This window comes from Aedes aegypti, chromosome 2, assembly GCF_002204515.2.
Source record: "Aedes aegypti strain LVP_AGWG chromosome 2, AaegL5.0 Primary Assembly, whole genome shotgun sequence".
Taxonomy (NCBI): domain Eukaryota; kingdom Metazoa; phylum Arthropoda; class Insecta; order Diptera; family Culicidae; genus Aedes; species Aedes aegypti.
Window position 1 is genome coordinate 296,830,514 of NC_035108.1, and position 17,371 is coordinate 296,847,884.

Here is a 17,371-nt window from a genome sequence, read left to right on the forward strand (position 1 = left end):
ACTTTCAAAATTTGATGCAGCCACAAAACATTATTTTTCTCGATCTAGACAGGTAAACTTTGCCCCTCAATATTTTCATGACAAACATGCTAGACTCGGCAGATCAAACAAGACGAAATTTTGATGTTTTTTATTCCCCTCTTCAGTGTCGTAAAAATTCAGCCGAATGATACCCGATCAGTGCGAAAACGAACAAAAACAAACTCCGCTAACAAGAAGCCAATCTGACTTCGAGTGCGAATGCGACGAGAAAGAGAGTGGGTGCAACACACGCACACATTCAGTTTCACCCACTGTTGGTGTCATTTCAAAATTCAGTTTCACCTAGAGGAACTGAAATTGAAAATTGAATATAAAAAAATACAAATGAATTTTATATTACTGGTGTAAGAAAACGGCAATGTGATGCCTCCAGCTGATGAATCATGATTGTCTTTTAATAAAAAAAATACAACTTATGCAATTTGCGGATGTTTGGTGGGGTATTCTGACGGAAATGATTTTTTTCACTAGTGAAATTGAATTTGAATGTCAGTAGTGGATGAGAATTAGTGTAGCATAAGTAATTGAAAAACTGAATGCACGTTCTACCAGATTCGTGCATGTATTGTCAAACAAACATTCACACAAAGAAGAATTCAACGATGACGGAGCCTACTGAGGATCGGCGTTGTTGACTGTATATTGAAATATGCAGACACTGCCCCTCTTATTGACGCATAATTTACAATCATGCTTGTTATCTACATGATTATTATACTCAACGAAGCGACATTGCACAATTTCAAGCCGACTGAATTCCAATGAATAAATAAGATTGTTTAAGTTCGAAGATATCTTTAACAATACTTAGCACAGTCTTAAAAGCTCAATCATTGTCATGATACGACAATACAGATTAAGTGATAAGTATGGGATACAGAATCCACTGCGTTGATAAGTGGCATGAGGGTTAATCACAGCAATCGGTTTTAGACGTTCTTCTGTGATGCGGACTGTCATATTGCCAATGTTGATATCCATGACCAACACAATACTGTCACTTGCACATTAAATGCATTCACACTCTGCCTCACTTGCGATTCGATACTTGGCTGGGTAAGTTGTGTGAGCATCGCGTGGAGGGTGATTCCTTTCTCGTTGATTATCTAAACTCCACATTGGCGATCCTGCCAGTGAAAAAGTGGAGTTATTTTGTTTTCGGCTAGTGCTAAAAATGTGTTATCCAAAAAGTTCCCTGCGTTGAAAAAACCGAGAGTTTCGGTGGCGTGCTAAGAAAAGTGAACAGAGAAGCAACAGGTTGAGTCGATCTTGTTGTTTTGCTATGAGCAAATGTCAAATCGGATGATACCAGCGTGTTGTTTGTCGTGGGGAAGAGGAGCCCCCGGCAATGTCCGCTGCCCAAAAGACAGAGTTCGTTGATCTTGCTGTTTTGCTTTGTGCAAATGTCGGATCAGAAGCTTACAGCGTGTTGTTTGTCTTGGGGAAGAGAACCCCGGCAATGTTTGCTAACGAAAAGCTAGTATGAATTGATCTTGTTCTTTTGCCATGCGCAAATATCAGATCAGAAGATAAAGCGTGTTGTTTGCCGTGTGAAATAGGAGTCTCGGCAATGTTCGCTGTCAAAAAGCTAGTTTACGTTGATCTTGTTGTTTGCTATGTGCATATGTCAGATCAGTAGCATAACGTGTTGTTTGCCGGTGAGAGAAGAAAATCCCCGGCAATGTCCGCTGACGAAAAGCTAAAATTCGTCAATCTCGTTGTTTTGCAACGAGTTTTTGTGTGTGCAAATGTCGGATAAGAAGATGTGTTGTTTGCCGTGGGGAAGAAGGAGCCACGGCAATGTCCGCTGATGAAATGACAACACATGCGTCGAGTCTATTGTTGATCTATTTACAATGTCAAACCAGAAACTTTTAGCATGCCATGACATACGAGACTTGTTGACAGAAGAGTTTTTACCCATCAATTTTGCTCTTTGCAAGGGTAAAAAAGTCTAGTTTGCAAAAAAAATGTAAAGTTCACTTATGGTACAGCATGAATCAATCGATTATTTTGTTTAAAATTTGAGTGGTAAACACAGACTGCTGAATAAGCAGCGCCCTCTGGTGAAAAAAAAATCCATTCATGTACTCTTGTGAAGTTTCCTAGAGTAATAAAGTTTGCCTGGTTACAGCTAGTACCAAATAAAAATGATGGGAGGATTCTAAGATTGGTTTAATTGCCGGAAAGTTATTACGAATTTTATGCAAAATTACTCGAATGACTCGATACTATTGCAGTCTGTGAGAGTTGCTGCTCTTGAACGCTCTCGTACCACGTACCAAACGAGAGAGTGAATGTTTACATTCATAGGACTCTCCGAATGCGTTGTGACACGAACTGTTATGGTTCGCGAACTGTTACACTCTCCGAATATGGTTCGGACCAAAATCTAAACATTGCGGCCGATAGACAACGGATCAGATCTTTACTGTACGGCAAATCCTCCAAAAATGTCATGAATACCAGGTCCCAACGCAGCACTTTTTCATCGATATCAAAGTGGCATACGATAGTGTCAATCGCGTAGAGCTATGGAAAATCATGGACGAGAACAGTTTACCCGGGAAGCTCACGAGACTGATAAGAGCGACGATAGAAGGTGTGCACTTGGGCTCACTGGTGACCGCCGACAACGGCACCAGCAGAGAAATCCAGAGATGCATCGTTGCTGGAAATCGTGCCTACTTTGGACTCCGCAGGACTCTTCGATCGAGCAAAGTTCGCCATCGCACGAAGCTAACCATCTACCGGTACTCCTCTATGGGCACGAAACATGAAACCTACGTGCAGAGGATCAACGCGGCCTTGGTGTTTTCGAACGGAAGGTGTTGCGGACCATTTACGGCGGAGTGCAGATGGAAGACGGAACGTGGAGAAGGCGGATGAACTATGAATTGCATTAGCTGCTGGGAGAACCAACCATCGTCCACCTCGCAAAAATTGGATGAAAATGGCTGACTGGCACAAGACGAACACTGAAAAAAAAATTCACTTAAGGTGATACACACTGAGAAAAAAATAACTTTTTTATTTATTGCACATCTGAAAACTGTCGTAAGCGACATCATTTCATGAAAGTTTGTCGAAGACGGAAAAGCTCTACCTCTTACACAAATTAGGGAGTAAAAATGATGGGTACCCCCTTAAAACTCATATTTTGTCCATAACTTCTAAATTTGAATTTCTAAATTTTTACAATGAATTATTTATGTGAAATACAATTTTCAATTAAACAAACTGCTTTGGACCCCACAATTATTTGTGCATATATTAAAAGGGTATAGGTTGAGGATGATGCTAAAATTAGCTGCTATTACTTGCAACTTTACAAGATATGCACACTTCAATTTGATGTGAAAAAATCAGAAAATCGTTCGTTAATCTTCAAAATCAAGAGCTAGCGCTTCAGTGTCTTGGGCAAAAATGTATATTTTTACAGCACCTTAAACATTGTGAAACATTGTAAAAATGTAGAAATTCATATTTAGAAGTTATGGATTAAATATGAGTTTTAAGGGGGTACCCATCATTTTTACCCCCCAACTTCGTCAGTGTAAGAGATAGAGCTTTTACGTCTTAGACAAACTTTTATGAAATGATGTCACCTATAATACTTCCTTAGACAGTTTTCAATTTTGACAATAAATAAAAAAGTTATTTTTTTCCTCAGTGTATATCATGATGATATTATCATCTTAAGTGAAATTTTTTTCAGTGTCTAAATGAAGTACTCAATAAATGATGAAACTTTGTAGAACATGTCAAAACGCTAAACCGCAATTGTTACAATACTTTATATTGTTATAATACTTCTCATGCGAGTCCATACTTTTGACTGGTAGTGTATGATATCCCGAACAGCAGGTTCGATACGAGAGTACAGTCATTCCTCCTATACTAGGTGATAACAGATAAGGACGTCTTATTTCTTATGGTGCTCTCTCATTAGAAAATAAATTCATAGATAATCTACCTTAAAACCGTCCATTATTTACGTTAGCGTGGGTGATGGGAGAGGGTAGCCTAAGATTTCTTTTGTGTCATTCAATTTATTGTTTAACGTTCATACAAAAAACCCTCAGCCCTCTAGGTCAAGGCATGACGTGCAACAAATCGGATGATATCTGGAATTAAGAATTGTGACCCCGAAGTCGCAAAAAGAAAGTATAGCACCAGCATGACATAGTTCCACACGTTATCTCCCAGCTGAACTTCTCGAACGCCAGCTGTTCTAATCGCCGAATGCCGACGAAGAACGACGGCTTCGCCAGACGTGGACTACACACAGCTTACAAGCCCGTCTGCCCTGGCTAACTGTAACAGTAGTAAGCAAGCAGCTTCGCACGCACCCGCATAAATACATCCGCACGAATATTGGCAAACGACGCGCGTGTGTCTCTTTTTACATGAAACGAGCACCACCACCGAGCGAGCAGCAGAAAAAAAGGAGCAAACCGTCCAGCACGAAAAGTGAAGTGTTGGGATTTTCACTTTTGTTTTCAGTTTGTGCATCGCTTTCGATGAACACATGAACTGTACCGACACGCACGTCGTCTCCTCGTCGTCTTCCGAGCACTGTGCTTATGATGCTGCTGCTGCTTCTGATGGTGATGCCGAACATGGCAATGGTCAAAGTAAATATGCTGTTTTGCTTACTTTCATCGGTAGTTTTTTGGTGGTGGACCAATCCACCGTAATTATCCGATTGAGTTCGACAATGAATCGAATAAAAAAGTGATTGCATAGCGTAGTGTGCTAGCGCCGCGTGGACTTCGAAAAACTCACACGAGGTCATTCACAAGAAGTTGAAATTTTCGCTGCTCGGTCGCTTCAATTCTTCGATGTGTATACTGAATAAAAATTGTGTGCGTTGTTTTGTGAAGCCTTTTAGTGGGTGTTGTTTACGGTTCAATTTGAAGACCAGTGCGAAAGGAAGATTCCGTCGTGACTTATTTTTGAACCACTTCGATAAACAAGTCCATGTCCTTTTGATTGTTAGCAAAGAACGCCGTTCGCAAACAGTCGATCAATATTCTAAGGAAAGTGTTTTCTTCCTATTCTTCTCCCACAGGATCTCGATCCGTACCGGTGGCGGCAGCTAAATCGAACTCTGGCTTGAAGCCATGCCCTCTGAGGGCTCCCTTGGTGGTGACGACCGTGGGCCTGCCCTGCCGAGGAAAATCCCTCGCTTCGCACAAGGTAGCCAGGCATCTGAGCTGGCGCGGCGAAAGCGCTAAAGGTAAGTCCTAGATGTACGTAGATTGTAATCGATGCTTAGATGTAGTGTCCGACTAGTGTACCGTCAGTTCCTCGGTGAAATCACCCGTGAAAAGTGGAAATCTGAATCAAGATGCATCAATGACACCCGTCAAGGTCATTCCAACGATTTTACCCTCCTATCTACGTACACACGCCCTTCCTTCGGGTTTCCATTTTGGTCCATTTTGGCGACGCCGGCTGATCGATAAGTCGGTGGGTGATAGACGTATAGGTAGGTGAGCGGATGCGAGAAGCACGAGCAAAGGGAGGATAAAACACTCGAGACGTGCTTCTGTGTGTGACGTCAGCGGTGAAGCGGTGTGTGGCGTGCAGTTTCAAGGTTGACTGGGGACTGACTAACAGTTGAATGGCCCCGGTGAAGGAAAAGGGCTTCGGTCGAGTTCCTGGCATGGTGTGCCTGGAAATAGTATGGATACTATGGATCTAGAATTATTACGTTGATATGTTATTGATTTTTGAGATTTCATCGAATAGAACCGTGAAAGGTTTGCTATTTTGTCTTCAATCATCTCGAATCCATTTCAGTAAATTCTTCAATATTGCTTGAAATGGATTTTGAACTACCGAAGCTTATTGAATGAGTCAAAATACACCATATGAGTTTCTTTTCCCGTGACATTTTCATAAGTCAATACAATTAAAGAATAACATGATTTTTTCTCATACCTTTTTAACTGATTTGACAGGTTATCGTCCACTATGATGTTTTTGAATATATTTCCATTGATAAACATAATTTAAATAACTATAAAATAAAAATTAAACATAAATACACTCATATATCTCTTTTAGCGAAATTTACTATTCATAATTTTAGCATGCAATATGAAACTGTACTTCCAGTTCAATGGAATTGCCAGTTACGAAAGATTGATTGTTGAAGTTGACAAACGAGCGATTTAAAAATATAGTTGTATACAAAAACATTCGTTCTTCTGGCGTTACGTCCAAACTGGGACAAAGCCTGCTGCCTGATTAGTGTTCTTATGAGCACTTCCACAGTTACCAACTGAGAGCTTTCTTTGTCGATTGACCATTTTTGCATGTGTATATCGTGTGGCAGGTACGAAGATACTCTATACCCTGGGAATCGAGAAAATTTCCTTTACATTTATCCTCGACCAGCGGGATTCGAACCCACGACCCTCAGCATGGTCATGCTGAATAGCTGCGCGTTTACCGCTACGGCTATCTGGGCCCTCGTTCTTAATCTTACTGTTATATAAACGATATGTAGAAGTATTATATAAATTACTGTAACTGAAATGTGATTAAGTAGGAAGCTTTTAGTTCTCAGTAGTTTTGAGACAGCGTAAGAGAAATTCGCTTTTAGCAGTTAAAGGATGCAATTGTTTTTACTCATTTTTTTAGATTATGTTATGATCTTGCTATTGATACCTACGTATTGAAATATAAGGACTGTTCTTTTATAATGTGGACACTTTGTGCATGCTATCTTTTGAATGAATCAATCAATAAAATCGCAATGGGTTTACTGTACATCGTTTGACTAATGTTGTACGATGTTGTGAAACCACCAAAATAATTAAATTTCACACGAATTTTAAAGTTATCAATGTCAATGATTTTTAGAAATTTGGTGAAAAAGTAGACAATCTCTATTTTTTAATTTTTGAAAAAGGTTTATTCTTCAAAAGCTCTCTATTATGCAAATATAGTTTCTTTGGTGATCAAAACCAATTTTGAACACGCTTTTTACTTACTGTAGTTTTTTGCTAGGAATAATTTTATATAATGAATCTTTAAATGTTCTATGTTTATTACCTTCCAGAAAGTTTATTTTAATATTGTAAAATATTAAAACCAACACTTTGTAATAAATGAAAGTCGTAAAATAAATGATCAAAGGTCTTAATTTTGATCGTTTATTTTCAATTTTAAACATGAACTTTCACCATTTTTTATGAAACATGACGCTTCGATAGTTTTGTTATGCTCCCAACAACTTTCCACAATTTGTGAAAAATTCAAACAATGTTTACAAGGCAAATGTGTTGTACTTTGTCAATATTCGTTTGAGACTTTTTTGAAATATTTTCTAGTTTATTCTGTTAATGCTGATATAGTTTCAAAAAATTGTCATGCCTGGTTGTAGAGCATATATTGGTTGATAAACGTGCTTAAAACACAAAGTTACTTAGAATATTATTCAGGCTGCAAATATATCCAAAACGTAAGTAACTAAATAGCTCTCGAAATCAAAAGTAGCCCCGTCCGACGGTATTTGAAACTAGTTGGTCCGACAACGTTGTACGGCAATACCTCGACATTCGATTTTCATTTTCGTTATGTTAAACTGAAGCAAAATATTTTTATCTGATATTGTTCAAGATTTATTCTTAGATGATAAAATTAATCTAATATTTTTGACAGCAGACGTTTTCAGTCTTACAATACTTTTTCATGTCTTGATTTATTTTATTTTGATTCCTCATTTATGTTCGGCGTTACGTCCCTATTGGAACAGACTCTTGTATACTATATGCACTTCAGTAAGGAAGATGTATTGATATTCCAGGAGCTTTTCGCGATAGATGTCATAGCAACATCATTTCTGCTATACGATATACAAACCAAAATTGAAAATTTGGCAATAAGTGTTCATAGAACAATAAACTGAAAAACCATATGCTGTCCCAGGAATATGTAGCGGATTTACTGCAGATTTTTTTTTCAGAGGATGGCTGGAGGAAACGTTGCTGAAAATTTTGCAAGTTTGCGCTGACGGAATTCCTGTAAAATCTTCTTCTTTCTGGCGTTACGTCCAAACTGGGACAAAGCCTGCTTCTCAGATTAGTGTTCTTATGAGCACTTCCACAGTTATTAACTGAGAGCTTTCTTTGCCGATTAACCATTTTTGCATGTGTATATCGTGTGGCAGGTACGATGATACTCTATGCCCTGGGAATCGAGAAAATTTCCTTTACGAAAAGATCCTCGACCAGTGTGATTCGAACCCACGACCCTCAGCATGGTCATGCTGAATAGCTGCGCGTTTACCGCTACGGCTATCTGGGCGCCTTATTCCTGTAAAATACTTTCAGTAATATTCGAAGGAGTCCCTTCTTACAGAAAATTACAGAAAAGAAAATGGAAGAATCACAAGCGAATATCATTGCAAAAATTGAACTATATAGATGACCCGATTTTGTCAGCCCCCCTTTCAAACCCATTTTTTGGCTCTCCTTCAGAATATAAACAATTTACCAAAATTCTTTTTTCTCTATGTTATGCCTCTTCACTTGCATAGGATCAAAAAAGATTTGAAGAAAATCCGATAACGAAATGTAGACAACAAAAAGTTCTCTGCGAAAAAGGGCAGACAAAATCGGGTCAGTGCTGTATCGTTGAAGGGTTTATTCACAAATTTCATAATTTATGACGCTTACGCTTTTTGTATGACTCTTCTACATTTTTTATATGTAGTAAAATTTGATTTTTTGAAGAGTAAAATTTGAAGGAAACTCACCCACTCTTTTCAGTGTGATGAAATTTGTGACAGACCCAAAGAATGGTACATCGATAAGTTTCTGAACGAACATCTGGTAGAATTACTGGCTGTATTCTACGAGAAATCTCTTATTATATACGATTGTACCCCGTTTGGCATAAAGTTGTTTGGCGTAAGGCCAAACACAGTAAAAATTTTTGACTAGTTCTCAACAGACTAGAACACAAGGCAGTGACAACAAAAGCCAAACTCAATTTAGGTTACATTTGCATCGTAATGTTTTAACCGAACCAAACTAAAAAAAGTCTTGGAAACAGCAAAAAAAATAAGAAAAATCGATATCCTGAGTAGCGTTTTCAATGTTCAATGTTCAACTGATATAAGCACGAACAGGTTTTCAAAAATTATTGAAAAGTTAATGTACGTAACTCTTGATAAAGACAAACTTGGTAAAAGAAGAAAACATTTGTACGCAAAATATTGAAAGCTTTGATCCAAAGACTTATTATTACAGGATTATTCAAAAATCGCCTTTATTTAAATTGTTTTTGTTTAATTTGTTGGATGCTTTTATGCCAAAAAAAAATCTTCACACATGATAGGGTGAAGAACTAGTTGAGCACATCCATCATTCACTTTGGCAACGGGGGTTCTTCTCAGTCGAATTTTCTGAAACATTGCTAAATGAAGCTTTTCAATGTGACGTATATTGTAGCCAAATGTGAGCTCAGTAGCTTTTCGAAAACCCCCTGTCGAAATGAATCAGAATGCCAAGAATAGAATCCGGCTCCCTACTTTGAACGAACAACACATTTTTAACATAAATAATTCTGGAAAAATTTTCGAACAATACAATATAAATTGTAATTCTGGAAATGTTAATCAAAAGAATCGCCGCAATCAAAGCAATGAAATTACTAACAGCAAGGCTTGACAGAATGAATCAAACAGTCAAATATAAAAAATAATGAATACATCAATAGAAACTTGGATGCCAAAAACAATTGCAACATAAGACTACAAAAAATTACGTTTAGCTTCATCGGAATAACGGCAGCAATCGATTTCTCTTATTGCTGATAACCTGGTCTGATTAATAAATTCATTTGCGTTGCTTAATTCATAGAAAGTTCAATATAAGCTTCTAAACCTATAATTATCAAACCAAAATAGCTCCAAAGAACAGCCTTTATTTTAAAGAAGGTAAAATTTATTAAAATTTAGATTAACAGCTGTATGTTACATCATATTATGAAAGAGCAACCAATATTTGAAAGAACGGTAAATTTGTGTAAATATATCAAAAGCTTCAGCGCCATAAATTTATTCTGATAGCGCAACTCAAAAGAATAATTTATATGGAATATATGGAAAGAAGGGCAATCTCTGAGTAAAAAATAACATACTATTGGAAATATTTTCTCCACTGTCGGTAATCAATGAGTTTATTCAAAAGCATTGGATTGTTGTATGAAGCATCATTTTGTTTTGTATCAATTAATGCCAAAATAAGCCTGATGCCGTCAGTGGCATTCAAAAGAAACGTAAAATGAACTTCACCCTAAGAAATCCTTGGTTTGAGACTCGTTATGCCAAATGACTTGATGCAAAATGATCATTATGCCAATTGACCTACCACCTTATTTAATCGATCAGTTCCAATACGAAAATTAAAAGAAGTCTTGTAATATTAATCGTGGAAGAATTCTGGAGAAATAATAATCGTCCAGATATTTTCTCCAGAGTTCTGTATAATTTCTTGGAGAATCCCTGGAAATCCCTAAAGGAATTAGTGAATGGTTTCCTCACACAACGTCCTTGAAGGCAATCAAGTAATTCGTGGAATGGTTCATGGATCAGTCCTAGCAGCAATTCCTTTAGAAATGCATAATGAAATTTTTGAAGATATTCTTAGAGGTTTTTGAACAAATCTGGAATAATTCCTAAAGACATTAAACAAACTATTACAAAATTGTTCTTGAAAGGGTCCGCTGAGAGAACTCATGGAAAAAAATCCAAAGAGTAATTCAAAAAGAAGTCTTTATGAAAAAAAGATGGCATGTATCGTAAGTGGAATCCCTAAAGAATTCAGATTTTTTTTATAGAAATTCCTGGACATTACCGCCAGCTGTTATCCACTTGACGAAGTACTTTTTTCTGATAAGCAGGTGAAATCAACTCACCTGTAAAAAATCTGAACTGCTACGGCAAATGAAATGTAACTAAATTGTTAACTAAATGTTAATAAAATCTTAAATTTGTTTTACCAAATTAGGATGAAAGTGTTGTCTAATAACACAGAACACCTAGTTATAAGAAATGAATGTAATGTTTGAAATGATACTAATAAAGAAATTGAAAAAAAATATGACGAAGTACAGTTGGTCGCCGTTAGGTCAGAGGGGACCAAGTACAAAACTTGAGAAAATTGGATTATTCTCTCATTAGATGCACAATTACTCTATCTCCGTTACACTTTGATCAGATTTGAAGAATGCTATAAACTACGAGAGATATGTAATAAATTTACTTTGGATGATCAACAAAAATCGATAAAAGTGTGCAGTCAGAATGGACCAAGTGCTTATTACCATAACAGCGAAAATGATCAGCGCGCTTAGGAATGCGAGGAAATGAAAGACATTTCAGGAGATTTGTCAGATTTTTCGACATTGAATCATTCACTTATCCATCAATATAAATTTATAAATATTACATGATTCGATGCATTTGATTTTGATTTTCAACCATTTACCACATTCGGATGGGTGGTCAGAAATTGCAACAAATTCTGTGCAGACATAGCGGACCAAGCGTTGAAAAGCAATAAAATGATTGATTACTGCATTTTTTGAGTCAATTTCAGAGTCCGATAGAAGTTTACGGTAGTTCTATGGTGTATGTATGGCATGTCCTACAATCCGCTTGTTGGACCAGCACATTTTGGTCGGTACTCAAGATTTTCACTTGGTCCACTCTGACTGAACGCATATTTGAATATTTCTGGTCTTCAATGCCCTGACCCTGCAAAACCTTAATTTTCAAGCTATCGTAATGCCACTGATTTTGGTATTTACTATATGGGTTATTTAAGAATTTACGATACTGGTGTCGAAGGGTCTTAATAATCTGTTCATCTTAGAGATATGCACCCAATTTGACCATGCAAGCATTAAATGATTGTTATTTTTCAAGAAATTGTTCAGTCAGAGTGAACCAGCTCACTGAACGGTGGTTTTTGGTTCAGTCAGAGTGGACCAAGTACACATAGTCCATGAAAAAAACGTTCTATTAAAGGTTTGGATTATGATTTTTCATGATTATCACTTCACGTTATATTGTTTGAAAGTAACATAAAGACGTGTAAAAAAAATGTGACGGAAATTTAAACGAGTTCAAAAATAACAGAGCGCTAGACTTTAAACCCATTTTTCTCAAAATATCAAAAATGTCACTTGGTCCACTCTGACTTAACGCGGACCAGTTCTCCAACGATAATTTTGATCGCAAGTTGTTCTAGGCAGAGTTGGGAATGGTAATAGTAGTAGGCTTGAGTTTTTGCAAAAATCACATGGCTCTTCTAATACAGTAGTTTAAAATTGTGAATCTCATCAAGTAGCCTATGTTAGGTGAATTAATTTTCTAAATCAGTAGTGTCATTGAAGGCTGTAAATGCGGGAAATGCAGTGGTAAATAGAACATTTTTCTACAGTAGTTTTGGGTTGCCCTTAACAACAGGTGTTTTGCTATATTCAAGACTTTTTGCCTACAGCAGCAATAGGCGTGAGTTTCACTGGCTCCGCTGACTGTGACTGCGCTTGCCTACTGTAGTGTGAGTTTCAGAACTTTTCCCAACCCTGGTTCTAGATATTGCGTCGGTGTTTTGTCATTGTTTTCTTAAACAAATCATTCATGAATATTTCATAAACGCGCCTCTTAAGACACAGTTTTAGGAGATGATGAGTAAACTGGCCCTGCTCAGTATGGGAGAAATGTATAATTCCACGGGTACCCCCCAGGATAATTTCTTTAGGTTAGAGGAAAATTTCCTGAAAATTTGGTCGTTCCATGAGCTGACGCATTTGATTTGAAGTTAAAATGGGATTTCTGGCTCAAACATATATGAAAAACAGCACATGATGTACTGTTTGGTTTAGGAAAATTGTTGATCGCGAACCTACAATGTCAAAAATTGATAAAGTTGGTGTTTTAGATTTATTAAGCTCACGCAATACTGCTTTGTGTTTCTTCAACACAATATCATAACCACCTATGACACTGGGCGAGCTGATGCATGTGATTGTACGGGAATGCTAATCTAAGCCTAACTTTCAAAAACTAAAATGTTAATGAAAATGACCTTGAATCTAGATACAATCTTCTGCATCTATGATGAACATGGTATCAACCTGGGAGGGAGGCACAGATACGTAAAATCAATCCGTTTGCTCTACTTTTGCCTTTCTTGGTTGGTGAAGAGTCTTCGATAGGCCACCTAACCAGGGTTGCGCAACCTACATCGTGCTAGAGGGGCTGCCTCCTCGATGCTTACACGATACAGCATCGTCCGATTGTTCTTTACATGATGACCACGGTCATAGCCATCACAACCATCCACCTTTACCAGGGCTTTGGACCTGTAGCTCTGGTTCTCAATAGTTTCAAGTTCTTTCGGACATGCTACTATGGTGATCCGTCATGCGCTAGCGGTGTTAATGTGCATGAATTGATTCTAATTCGATTTTTGCTACTTTTGATAAAATTTTGTATTGGTTTCTCCCTCCCAAGTATCAACTAGCGTATTTGTCATTCTGGGTTCCATTGAACGCAATCAACGAGTATACGGAACAAATCAGTGACGTTGGGTCAATTTTCAATATATTTGAAACGAATATCCTATAAAAACTTTGAATGAAATGTGCCAACCGGTGAAGCAATCAATTAAGTTGAAATTGTTTACCTTAAAAATCATACGTAGGGGATGCCCCGTTGAGTTTTCCAACTTTTTTGTTCAAAGGCCAGTCTAATGATGAGTTAAACCTATTTTAAATAAATTCTGATTCTCTAATTGAAAATATCTATGATTCTCACAGAAAATCTTAGACAAATGTTTCAAATCTATATAAAAAATGGCATGACGTTTGTATGTCTTGAAATGGCTTGAGAACGCGTCAATGGATTTACCTTACTCATTCACTGTTGGAATAGTCAAGGCTTCCGTTGTGCTTGTGTGAGGAATTTGTTTTCCTCAATTTTACTGAATGAGTCCCACTGAGAACGTAGAACAACAAAAGAAAATATGTCTCCGAAACAGTTGTGTTACTTTTTTCCGAGAGCATATTATTATTATAATAACTATATTCGTTGATTGACTTATGAAATTTAGTAATGAAATTCTTCACCAAGTAAGTAAAACTTAAAAATTTCAACAATAATCTTATGGCGCCAAATCATAATTATTTCTTAAGAAATTATTAAGTTTTTTTGCCTCAGTGTAGCATTTAAATTTTCCTACCACTCGTATTTTACTAGTTCAATTTCACAAGTGTCACAATATTTTCGTCATCACACTTTGCTTTCATGACCGAACAGCAAATTGACTCACTTTTCTTGATTATAAGGGGCCTGTTCTATTCCGTCATGACGCTTTATCGCACTACCCATGATAACCAAAAATAAACCATCGTCTGTGACGATGCTCACTGGCGCACTGACACCTGCTACTTTCCAATAAGTTTCCCGAAGCGATAAAAGAGCAAGGCAATTACGGGTTTATATTTGGAAGGGTTTAATTCCTTCCCGGGAGATTGATTTGAATTACTATTGTTTTGAACGATTAACGAAAAATACATTGACTTTCAATTATTCTAATTGCTTCGGTTCACATCATGTTCAATCTGTGATAAATGATAATGACGTGAGTAAATATAATACCTTTGATAGAAAAATGCGTTTCCCACCTAATTCACGGAACACCCAAAATAGCATTAGCACCCTCATAATCTTTACACGTCGCATCTACTGAGCCACGGCCCATTTCGTTTCATATCGGAGTTCTACTGCTCTATCTGCTACTTCTACTTCTTCTTTTTCTTGGCATTACGTCCTCACTGGGACAGAGCCTGCTTCTCAGCTTAGTGTTCTTATGAGCACTTCCACAGTTATTGACTGAGAGCTTTCTTTGCCAAAGTTGCTATTTGGCATTCGTATATCGTGTGGCCGGTACGATGATACTATATGCCCAGGGAAGTCAAGGAAATTTCCATTACGAAAAGATCCTGGACCGACCGGGAATCGTACCCAGACACCTTCAGCATGGCTTTGCTTTGTAGCCGCGGATTCTAACCGCTCGTCTAAGGAAGGCCCCATGCTCTATCTGCTCCGTTGATTAATTATCGATATCAAACAGCTACTGGGCAGCGAAAAAATCGCGTGCTAACAGGATCAGTATATATTTATATCACTAGCGGAGCTACACATGACGATGACTTGTGAAATTCACAAACATGCATCGAAATTTTATCACGATGCATTGTCTAAATTTGCAATTAAGACGCTTAGAGCTCATGGTTGATAAACAATTTTTCGCTTCTTCTTATTCTTGCAGTTTTCAACGTAGATGGCAACGCCACCGCCGACACACTACGGGAAATCTCAGCGTTCTTCAAGGAGGGTAACAATGTCGCGGTGAGTATATTATTTCTTTGAGAAACAGTGGTATTATTTGTTTATAAGAAACATTTCAAATACAACATAAATTGTCATACAGACATTTTATATATTTATTACATTTAGCTTGACTGCCGTCAATGTTTTTTAAGTTAAATTTTTATTTAGCTTAAGGAATAGATACTTAAATTCATCTGATCAATTTATTGGACCCTCTTTCATCGTAACAACATGTCTTCTTAAATTGAAACCTTTAATAAAGAGCTTTTGGTTTGTGTGGGAATAGTATAAGTTGAGTTTTGGAAGCATTAGAAGAAACCATCTTATTTTGAAGTGAACGATTTGACAGATAACTTTGAATTATGCTAACAATGTATGTTGGAAAAAAAAAATTACGATCAAGCCTTCATGCCAAACACTGTCGAATGCCTTTTCTATGTCTAGAAGAGCAAGACCAGAAGAATAGCCTTCAGATTGGAATGAATCAATTTTTTTACACGTAAAAGTTGATGAGTGGTCGAATGTCCATGGCGGAATCCAAACTGTTCATTGTCAAAAATTGAATTTTCGTTGATGTGGACCATCATTCTGGTCAAAATGACCTTTTCAAAAAGTTTAAAGTTAAAAGTTAGACGATAGCTAGAAGCTTCTGCAGGATTTTTGTCTGGTTTTAAAATTGGAACAACCTTAGCATTTTTCCATTTGTAAGGGAAATATGCCAACTGAAAACATTTGTTAAATATATCAACCAAGAATGGTAAGCTACTTTCTGGAAGTTTCTTGATGAGGATGTAGAAAATTCCGTCATCACTAGGAGCTTTTTTATTTTTTTAATAAAAGTTCTAACTTCTTCCAAATCAGTCTCTCTGGAATTTTCGAAAACGTTCTCTTGATTGAGAATATTTTCAAGGTCCTGAGTAACTTGGTTTTCAATTGGACTGGTAAGTCCTAAATTAAGATTGTGCGCGCTTTCAAACTGCATAGCAAGTTATTGAGCTTTTTCGCAATTGGTTAGTAATAATTTGTTTTCCTTTCTCAATGCCGGTATTGGCTTCTGCGATTTTTTCAAAATTTTAGATAATTTCCAAAAGAACTTAGAGCCAGGGTCCAATTGGGAAATTTAAGTTTCAAAATTTTTGTTCCATAATTGTGAGAATCGTTATTTAATTTCTTTCTGCAAATCCTGCCATATAATGTTCATGGCAGGATCGCGAGTGCGTTGAAATTGCCTTCTTCTCACGTTTTTAAGACGGATCAAGAGTTTACGATCATCGTCTATAATCACGGATTCAAATTTTACTTCACATTTTGGAATTGCAGTGCTCCTGGCTTCAACAATGGAATTTGTTAAAGTTTCAAGAGCAAAGGGCAAGCCAAATTTGACTTATAATTGCCTCCGCAATTGGCGCATATGAACTTATTGGTATCTTCCTTCACTGGACAGACGTCCTTAGCGTGAGAAGAACCTCCATAAATCATGCATTTATAATCCATGCGGCTAGCTTTTTCTTAAGTTTCTTAAGCTTTTTCTAAAGCTTTAGTATTATTTAGATCTTTTTTTGTTAAAGTGAACTAAATAATATTCTTGAGAAAGCCCTTTCCGAACAATGCCAGATTAGGTTTTTTTTTTCATAATGATTACTTGGACTGGAGAAAATCCAAGTAAATCATTTATTCCATTTTTGATCTATTCAGGTCACTTATAGTCATTTGAGAGACCTTTCAAGACGACTTTGAACAAACGTTCAGTTTTGTCGTCATAAGTAAAGAATTTGTGCCTCTTCTCTTCAAGATGTTTGAGAAGAAGTTCGCGATCTTTAAGAATTTCTGGCAAAACGCGACAGTCTCCTTTCTTTGTGATTTGGAAGGAAACCTTGATTCCCCTAATGGAGTTCAAGATCTTCT

At 37.1% G+C, this 17,371-nt stretch overlaps 1 protein-coding gene across 4 annotated transcripts in view; it reads left to right on the top strand.

The window, feature by feature from the left end:
* Nucleotides 1-17,371, top strand: part of LOC5566513 (6-phosphofructo-2-kinase/fructose-2,6-bisphosphatase 1) — a 399,659-nt gene that overhangs the window by 370,145 nt on the left and 12,143 nt on the right. For 3 of the 4 annotated variants that reach the window (XM_021845463.1, XM_021845462.1, XM_021845464.1), the window contains exons 4-5: nucleotides 5,117-5,284; nucleotides 15,405-15,484. In XM_021845463.1, coding sequence (XP_021701155.1) covers nucleotides 5,117-5,284; nucleotides 15,405-15,484 — 248 coding nt within the window. Of the gene's footprint in view, nucleotides 1-4,371; nucleotides 4,680-5,116; nucleotides 5,285-15,404; nucleotides 15,485-17,371 lie in introns of those variants that run through there. The other variant, XM_021845465.1, reaches the window with a different exon arrangement.